Source organism: Parus major, chromosome 1, assembly GCF_001522545.3.
Source record: "Parus major isolate Abel chromosome 1, Parus_major1.1, whole genome shotgun sequence".
Classification (NCBI taxonomy): domain Eukaryota; kingdom Metazoa; phylum Chordata; class Aves; order Passeriformes; family Paridae; genus Parus; species Parus major.
The window spans coordinates 54,829,696-54,839,758 of NC_031768.1; the positions used below are offsets into that span (position 1 = coordinate 54,829,696).

At 44.0% G+C, this 10,063-nt stretch overlaps 1 protein-coding gene across 1 annotated transcript; it reads left to right on the forward strand.

Annotated features, from left to right (window-relative positions):
- The first annotated feature begins 3,274 nt into the window (after positions 1-3,274).
- Positions 3,275-8,570, forward strand: PCDH20 (protocadherin 20). The gene is made up of 2 exons (XM_015621344.1): positions 3,275-3,354; positions 4,480-8,570. The coding sequence occupies exons 1-2, from the start codon at positions 3,304-3,306 to the stop codon at positions 7,174-7,176; spliced, it is 2,748 nt and encodes a 915-aa protein (XP_015476830.1). The 5' UTR covers positions 3,275-3,303; the 3' UTR covers positions 7,177-8,570.
- The last annotated feature ends 1,493 nt before the right edge of the window (positions 8,571-10,063 follow it).

Here is a 10,063-nt window from a genome sequence, read left to right on the forward strand (position 1 = left end):
CTTCTTGGAGGGCTTGTCACTAGATCTCAGACTGGAGTATTTTAGACACTTGAGTCAATCAGGAATCCCACAGAAATGTTCTTACTTGTTCCTTCTCCATCACTAATTGCAACACAAATTTTGAATGCAGTCATAATCAGATTTTATGTACTAAAATGCAAGTTAAAAAGATATCTTTAACTGTATGTGGTTGAATGGAATTAGGCTCATAAATTGCTAACATCTTTATCCCAGAAAACGTAAGTCAGTATAGAAATATAATTAAATCAGTTCAATGTTTTCCCACAGCTTTGGAAGGGGTTCTTCCCCCAAAATAATAAGTGAAAAAGCCAATCTGGTACCTTTTCTATACTGCTGCTTCTCTCACACCCCTCATTCCATATCCCACACACAGCTGGAGTACTTCTTCTTAAACAGGCTGCAGTACGTCTTAACCAGGAGATTTATTAGACACATTAGTCTTTAAGGAGCCTTTAAGACTTACTAGATGTTTCTGATGTCTAACAAAATTAAATATTATAGAGGTACCAGATGCTCCAGAAAACTTTTAATTCTGCTGTTACACCTGTGCTTTAATAAAACAAAAGTCATCAAGTATAATGAAAACCTGAATACTATAACAATAAAGTCATCATTTACCCTATCAGCGGCCCAAGGGAAATGCAGTGGCTGTAATGCTGTGAAAAATGGTGTATGAATAGGTCAGTAATTCCAAAAGCATAAGAGGAAGAAACAACATAAGAGGAAGCTGCAACATCAGAGAAACAAAAACCAGAACTTAAAGGTAGAAATTTATAGGGACTTCATTCATGAGAAGACTACTGATTCACTAAAACTAAAATTATAATATCTATGAAATCCAATCTCCATATAAATCAGTGTCAAAATCTGACTGAAATCCAAATGAGTCAATATTTCTGTTGAAATGAATAAAATTAGAGCAGATGTGAGTCAACTAAAAGCATCTGTCATGCATGTCCAGTCAAACTAACTTAAACAGGATTGAGTTATGGGCACCTTTAACACCAAGCAATGTTCAGAACAGTGCACATGGATGAGAATTTAGTAAAGGACTTGGGTAGTTTGATTTCTTTCTTAAATTATACATGTTTGCTTTGAACTGTATACACTGCATTGTCTGTTCTATTTGTGCTAGAAATGAATGGCAAAGATATAAACAATTTATAAGAGCGGTACATACTGAGTGGTTTCAAAACCCTAGAGATTAATGAATAATAAATAAAGTCAGGCCTTTTGTTAGTACTGTAATGCTTCAGTGTTTAGGTCACATATGATTATTGTGCTAATGTCATTTTTGGGATGAAATGGTTATTAAAATCACAGCATATTTCCAAGAGTTTCACTGAATAAAACAGAGCCTGATTCCACTGCCATTGACTTTAGCAAGAATGGGGTAAAGCTCTAATTCAGACAAACCATCTTGCACTATTTATATTTTAAGGATGGAGAATATGGTACAAAGGAATTAATATGATTTGTTTACAGTCCCAGAGAAAGTCAGTCTTGGAAATTTTTGTTTCTATTCTGTTATGTCTGTTATATGTTCTATATGTTCTATTCTATTCTATTCTGTTCTATGCAGCTGTGCCACTGCTCTTATCCTCACAACACCTGCAAACATCTCAAGAGTTGCTAGACAATATGTTTTGCATGTTTCACTTATTATTTGGTTTTCAAAGATGGAATAATGCCTGAAAGACTCATTAAGTTGGTTTTGGACTGGGATTCTAATTACAGGGGGTTTTGCTTCTTTGCTTTGGATTGGACATGGAGTTTGTCTCATGGAATTGTGAAATGAAAAGTGAAGAGTAATTTTTGTTCTAAGTGAAGGAAAATGTTTTGCTGTGGTCTATGTTTTTATTGCCTAGTTGAGATCAAATGCCTGCACACTGTTCTTGACACAGAGCATGGAGACACTTAAGGTGGTCTTCAGGCCCTGTGATTTAGTGAGTTCCAACTCCCGCACAAACTTTACTTCTGTGAAGGGCAGCTCCACTGTGCTTGAGAGTCCCAGTAGTTGAGCTGTCAGCAGTAGCCTGGATCCAGATCACTGAGCATTTTCAGGCTAAAGATGGGCATCTAAAATTCTATTTGAGATGTTGCAGACAGTGTAAGTAATTCTGGGGAGACTAGCAATCCTTTTGATAGTTCAACATGTTAAATAAATACGTAATTGGTCTTGTGCTATCTAAAGTTTCCGGAGTTCTGATAATTTCACGTCTAGTTCTATGGCAGGCTTATAGTCTAGCCAGTTGTGACCGGAGACTATAAAATGAAAACACATAATTTTCTGCCGCAGAGGACCTTTGAGTTCTTAGCCAGCAGCAAATCATAGTTGCTGCTCTAATTCAGCAGGACACTTTTTTCACCAATCAAATGCCTACATTCTCTTCACAAACATGACTTTCGTTTCATGCAGGTACAAGCTGCTCAATTCACCAAGGCTCTGCAATGCCAATGCAGCTGTTAATTCTCGATTTGCCTGCTGACACTCACACCACAAAACAGAATTTCAGAGTTGTTTGGGATGGAAGCAAATTTAAAGATCATTTTAGTTCCAACCCCCCCGGTCAAGAGCAGGGATGCCACTCACTAGATCAGGCTGCTTAGGGCCCCATCCAATCTAGCCTTGAACACTTCCAGGGATGGGGCACCCACAGCTTCTCTGGGCAACTTGTTCCAGTGCCTCACCACCCTCGGAGTAAAGAATTTCTTCCTTAGCACCTAATTTAAATCTGTCCTCCTTTAGTTTAAAACTGCTCCCCTTGTCCGATGACTATCGGCCCTTGTAAAAAGTCTCTCTCCATCCTTCCCCAGTCGAAGAAGAAGCCGAGTTTATTTTATCTTTTAACATGTTTTTTTTCCCGCCTTAGTTTCCACACGGGACTACCTTCTTTCCCTGGTCCCAGCGCTGCCGGGGCGATCACACACACTCCCAATATCCCCGCTCTCCGCTGTGGCCGCGCCGCTGGGCTTAGCACAGCGCCGCTTCGCTCCCTGCCCGCTGCCCGCGGCGCTGCCGCAGCCTCCGCGGACGCGCCCCCGCGTCTCGCCCGCCCCCCTCCCAGCCGAGCCCGTGACTGCTCCCCGGCTCCGGCCCTTCCCGCGGCGGCGGAGGGGGAGTGTCCTGGGCGGCGCGCACATCCCAGCCCAGCCCAGCGCGGCGGCGGCGGCGGCGGTGGCGGCGGGGGAATGGGCAGCCGCGGGGAGGAGAAGCGCCGGGCGGGCGGCGGAGCGGGCGGGCTGCCGGGGCGCAGCCGACGGCGGCAGCGGTGGCCGGGCATGGGGCCCCCGGGCGGTCGCGGCAGCTCCAGCGCCCGCGGCAGCCTCCAGGTGAGGGCCGGGCGGCGGGAGGGGGGGACGCGCCGCGTCCGGCCACCCGAGCCCGACTTCGCACGCAGCAGCGAAATTGGCAACAAATTGGCAAAAAAAGCACAAAAAAACCCCAAAAAAAACAAACTAACAAACCAGACCGTATATACGTGGATATGTTTGTTGGGTCTTTATCTCCCCAAATATCAAGGCAGCCGCGAAAAGTTTATATTTGTTGCTGCTGACGGCGCGGGTTGTGGCAGAGAGCCGCGGAAAAGCGAACGGGTGATTAAAAAGAGGGGAAGGAGGAAAAATTTCCTCCGTGGATATACGATGCCTGAAGTTACTTTCGGGGAGCTCCTTTCCATCTGTGTGTAGTGGGCGACGCGCTCGCCAGCGCGGGCAACTTGCTCCGCGCAGTCAGTCCGTCCCTCCGCTCCGCGGCTCCTCCGCGCAGCTCGCCTTGTCCTCCGGCAGCAGAGAGACCCTGCGGGGTGGCGCGGTGCTGGCCGGGGACCCGTGACGGCGGGGCTGGAGCCGCCGGTTCCGCTGCCGCGGGAGGCAGGGACCCGCCCGGAGCGCGGCACCTCCGCCGGGACCCCCGCGGGCTGCGCAGAGAGAGCCGCCTCCCCGCTGCGCGGCGGGACCCGTGAACATGCGGGAAAAACAGCTTTCGGGACGGGGCTGGGAGTCAGGGCAGCGAGGGACGCGTTTCGCATTGCTGCTCTGGAAGGGGAGTGGGGCGAACAAATGTTTGGGGATGTGCAAGAGGATGCCCCGGTTTGGGATGCGCCTGTGGTTGGGAGGAAAGGTGCCGCTGGTGAGACGGGGGCGAGCATGGGGCGGGGGCAGGAGGGAAAATGGCATGTCGGGCACAAGTGCTGCTGGGACGCGGCGGGGAGGCACGGTGCCCCCGGGCCACCCTGGCAGTGCGTATTTGCTGTGGGGGATGCAGCTGGTGTTGCCTGGAGGGTACAGATGCCTATGCCGTGGAACTAGCTGCTGTACTGGGAGGATGGTGGGGAGAGGGAGGATGGCTTCATGTTGCAGATGCAGCACTCGCTGCTCGAAGTGGCAGTGGGGGGAGGTAGTGGGTGGGGGGAGGTGCCAGCCCTTTCTCACAACCCTATGCTTCTCTCTTCTCAGCACTTGCTCCTCTTCCTGCTCTTCGTTGGGCCTTTCAACTGCTTTGCCAGTTACAGCCGCGCCACTGAGCTCTTCTACAGCCTCAACGAGGGGCTGCCTGCTGGGGTGCTCATCGGCAGCCTGGCCCGTGACCTGCAGCTCCCAATGGCTGCTGACCAGCACCCTGCATCTCTGCAGCCCCCACTCTCCTTCACCCTGGCCTCCCATGGCCTAGGGGGACAGTATGTGCAGCTGGACAACCGCTCTGGAGAGCTGCACACCTCAGCTGTGGAGATAGACCGGGAAGCTCTGTGCGTGGAAAGCAGTGGGGCCACCATCTTCGGGGGATCAGCTGCTGTCTCCTCTTCCTCCCCCTCACCAGAGTCATGCATACTTCTGCTGGATGTGCTGGTACTGCCACAGGAGTACTTTCGCCTGGTGAAGGTAAAAATTGCTATCCGTGATGTCAACGACAATGCTCCCCGCTTTCCTGTGCCCCACATCCGTCTCTCGGTGCCCGAGAATGCACCTGTGAACACCCGCCTGGCGATCGAGCACCCTGCCCTGGACCCCGACATGGGCACCAACGGTGTCCAGACCTACCGCCTCCGAGATAACTACGGTGTCTTCACCCTGGATGTGGAAGAGAACGAGAACGGGGAGAGGACTCCCTACCTGATTGTTATGGGGGCACTGGATAGGGAGACACAGGATGAGTATGTCACAGTCATTATCGCTGAGGATGGGGGAACACCTCCACTCGTGGGCAGTGCCACCCTCACTATTGGCATCAGCGACATCAATGACAACTGTCCCCAGTTCAACGACTCGCAGCTCAACGTCACCCTTTATGGGAATTCCAGCCTAGGGACACACGTGGCTACTGTCCACGCAGTGGACATCGACCTTGGATCCAATGCCCAGATCACCTACTCCTACAGCCAGAAGGTCCCCCATCCATCCAGAGATTTGTTCCATCTGAATGAAAGCACAGGAGCAATCATGCTCTCTGCTAAAGTTGATGGGGACACTCCAAGGCTACACAGGCTGATCATACTGGGCAACGGTCCTGGCTGTATTCCTGCCGTGATCACGGTGCTGGTGACCATCATCAAAGTCATGATGAGGCCACCTGAAGTTGTTCCTCGTTTCATAGCTAATGAAGTGGAAGGGGTGGTCTACTTAAAGGAACTTGAGCCTATCAACACACCTGTAGCATTTTTTACCATCAAAGACCCCGATGAAAAATACAAAGTCAGTTGCTATTTGGATGGTGATGGGCCTTTCAGGCTTTCACCGTACAAGCCATACAACAATGAATACCTGCTGGAGACCACAAAGCCTTTGGACTTTGAGACACAGCAGCTGTATGAAATCTCCGTAGTTGCATGGAACTCAGAAGGATTTCACGTCAGGAAAGTTGTCAAAGTACAGGTTCTGGATGACAATGACAATTCACCAGTTTTCTCTGAACAGCTGATAGAGTTGTCCATTGAGGAAAACAATGTTCCCAATGCTTTTTTGACCAAACTGCATGCTACTGATGCTGACAGCGGAGAAAGAGGGCAAGTGTCCTATTTCTTAGGTCCTGATGCCCCTTCCTATTTTGCTTTAGATAAAACCACAGGAGTTCTTACAGTTTCCACCCAGCTAGACAGAGAAGAAAAAGAGAAATACAGATACACTGTCAAAGCAGTGGATTCTGGATTCCCTCCAAGAGAATCAATAGCAACCGTCACCATCACTGTACTGGATAAAAATGATAACAGTCCAAGATTTATCAATAAGGATTTCAGCTTTTTTGTGCCAGAAAACTTTCCAGGTTTTGGTGAAATTGGAGTTATAAGTGTCACAGATGCTGATGCAGGGCAAAATGGATGGGTTGCCCTTTCAGTTCTGAATGGAAGTGATATTTTTGTTATAGATACTGGAAAAGGAGTTTTGAGAGCTAAAGTCTCCCTGGACAGGGAGCAGCAAAGCTCATACGTGCTGTGGATTGAAGCAGTTGATGGCGGTGATCCTGCCCTGTCTTCTACAGCAAAAATAACTATCCTTCTTCTGGACATAAATGACAACCCTCCTTTGGTCTTGTTTCCTCAATCTAATATGTCTTACTTGTTAGTCCTTCCTTCTACCCTTCCTGGCTCTCCCATCACCGAGGTCTATGCTGTCGATAAGGACACCGGCATGAATGCAGTCATAGCTTACAGTATCATAGGAAGAAGAGGCCCTCGACCCGAGTCATTCAGGATTGACCCCAAAACTGGTAATATCACCTTGGAAGAGTCACTGATGCAAAATGACTATGGCCTCTATCGGCTGCTTGTAAAAGTTAGTGATCATGGCTACCCAGAACCTCTCCATTCCACTGTCATGGTGAACCTTTTTGTCAATGATACCGTCAGCAATGAGAGCTACATCGAAAGTTTGTTAAGGAAGGAGCCTGATATCAGCGTAGAAGAAAAGCAGCCACAAATATCCATAGAGCCTGCACACAAAAAAATGGAGTCAGCATCCTGCATGCCTACCTTGGTAGCTCTTTCAATAATAAGCTTGGGTTCAATTGCTTTAGTAACAGGGATGGGAATTTACATTTGTCTAAGAAAAGGGAAAAAGCATCACAGAGCAGATGAAAACTTGGAAGTACAAATCCCATTGAATGGAAGAATTAACCTGCACATGTTGGAGAAGAAACCAATGGAGATTTCTAACATTTGATGTTTCTTTGTGTATAAGTCCAACATCAGAAAAACCCCGGATGACACTGAAACACCTAGCTGTAGGTTGTATTGACAGAGGTTGCAATGAAGGACTGCTAATTTATAACTTAATAATATTATAATTGTAAATAGCTGTTTACAGTTTTTTAAATTCAATTTCAGTGTACAGCTTTTTTATGAAACGTTAGTAACTAACAGCTAGCACCCTGAATATAAAAACATGGACATCATTTCCAGCATTCATAAATCAATAAGGTCAGTGAACATAAAAAGGGTGAAGGTAAGATGATTCTTTTAAACTCAAGTTTTAAAAGTCTTTTTAACCACGAGAGGGCATCAGATGCTCCTGAGCAGGGAACTGTTCGAGGTGCTGTCCATGAGATAAACAGAATATATTTTAAATATATTGATTTTAATATAAAATACCTATTGGCATACAGACATTTAACCACTAAAAAAATTTAAAAAAATAAATGTCTGTCCCAATGTATGTATAATAAAAAGAATAAATGTGTTAAAATGCACTAGTAATGAAAACGAGAATGTTTTATTACCTCACAAGTAAAGCTTATACAGTAGGATAGAAGAGGCATTAACAAGAAGTGCAATTCCTGTTGAGCAAGAATGCAAGATATTGTAATGAGAATCTGGAGTGCTGTGACATATCATTCATTTTTTTCCAGATTCCACTCTCATTATCATTTGCTTCAGCAATCTGTTGGTCATTTTTATGGAAAAATTATATTTAATATTTCCTAAAGCAAATAATGACAGAACCCCATCCTCATCCTCATAAACATGCCAGATGCAAGGAAGCAAGGGAAACTCTAAATCCTTAGTTGTCACCAAAGTGGTGGTATTTTTTTTGTACTTTGAGCAATCTGTCAGTAGTGCTCCATCAGTTTGGTTGTGCAGTAGATTTTTGTTACATGTTACTTCTGGATCTGATCTGCCAGATAAAAACAAAAATCACATTCTAAGGAATTGTAGGACTTTTTTTATTCTGACTGTTGCTCCTTTCTGGATTAGTATTTCATGTGAAAGATCTTGTTTCTGACTTTTGGCGACCATTCCTGGCTCCTTTTCATTGGCTTTGATTTTGGATTATATCCAAAATCTAACTTGTAAGACTGGTGACATATTTTCTTGATAATTTATTCTTTGCTGTATCCTCTGCAACAAAGCAGCAATTTATCAGTGATGTATTACTTTCACTTCATTTTAAGAGCTGAGAACTATCTTTTGTATGATGATTGCATCAAATTTCTCTGTGTGAAAAGATAAATTAGTGTTATGCTTAAAAGTTATTATTTTGATTTCTCGCATCATATGTCTGTAATGTACCAAAAGTGTTTATATGTCTGCAAATTAAAGCTATATATTTTCATAATACTTATTCTCTCTCTCCTAGAATTTTAATTACAAAACTAAATATTATTTTGGTTATTAGAAATGCATTTTTCACAAGTTCTTAGGTACTGGCTATCTTGTGTGACATGTCCTAATATTTCACAAATTAGTACACTTCAAAATCATTAATGATAGTTTATGCTGTGCTTCTTGAAATTACCAGCTGTATGTCGGCTGATGTAAGTGGTGAGGCATCTTGTACCTGCTTTGAAAGTAGGGAATAAAATTTGAGGCAGTTTTTGATTTTTCTCTCTATGACTGGCACATTACTTTACCTTGAACCTACTGAAATGTTAGGGCTTCTAATAGATACTGGTATACTTAGTCAAAGTAACAGTATTAGCATAATACCCATAATTTTGCCATCCTGGCTATAGGAAAAAGACTTTTTTTTTTTTTTTTCAGGTTAGAATATTTTCTGTTTGGGCATGATTTAATAGCTGTGTTTCATGAAATTTAATTCAGCTTGTCAGTGCTTTGTGGTCAATTACCTCTTTTCCTTTATTTTCATCTTATCAAAATGGTATGCATCCCTGAAATGCATTTGACACGAAAAGATATTGTTTCTTATCTCTGAAGAAAAATTGCATTATATATTCGGAAACAACTTCTCTATTAGAGATACTCTTTTGCTGTGGTGATGAAGCTGGATCCTCTGCATTTTTCTCTTCAGTAAGGAGGCAAGGTAACTGAAAGACAGGATTCTTTTCATTGCTCTTCTCTTATTTCAATTAGCAGTCCAATATATTCTCCAGACAGTGTAAACAGGGGCAAACCCAAGACTTAAGAAATGCAATAAAAAAATAATCCTGATCTTTAAGTGTGTGTTCATATAACACCGGGCAGATACTTTTATTCAGGTTTGACAAATACATAGTCTTGACCCTGTTTGATTAAGCTTTGGTTAAACATGCTGTTCTTGTTCCTTTTTTTTTTTGTTTGTTTGTTTAGATGAAGCATGTTCCTAATGCACAATAAAATGTAATGTTAAGAGCCTGTTAAAGCCAAAGTACTGCTCATGAAGCATTTCACTCCTGATTTTCTACACATTTAAAGGAAGTGGGTTTAAAATCACACCTTCAGCCATACCAACACTTACTTGAGCACAGGAATTTATACTGGATAAGACCTCATAGAACACATTTTTTGCCTTCTGTAAGTAGCCTTTCTGTGCATAATGTCCCTGAAAATGATAAAATATACAGTAAGTTGGGTTTTTTACTCCATATTTTGTGTTACTTAAAAAAAAAAAATACAGCTATTAACACCAAGCATAATAGTTAAACCTGCAATGCTGAGCCTAACAATGATTAAAAAACTACAAAACAGGAGTATTACATTCATAGAATCTGGGAATTTCTTCCTAAAAAATACTCTTTCTCAGCTGTAAAATTCTTGATACTGGCTGTATAGCAAACATTTCTGTGATGTTTCTGTTTCCAAAGTGCTCCTTACTGAAATTCCTTTCACATGAA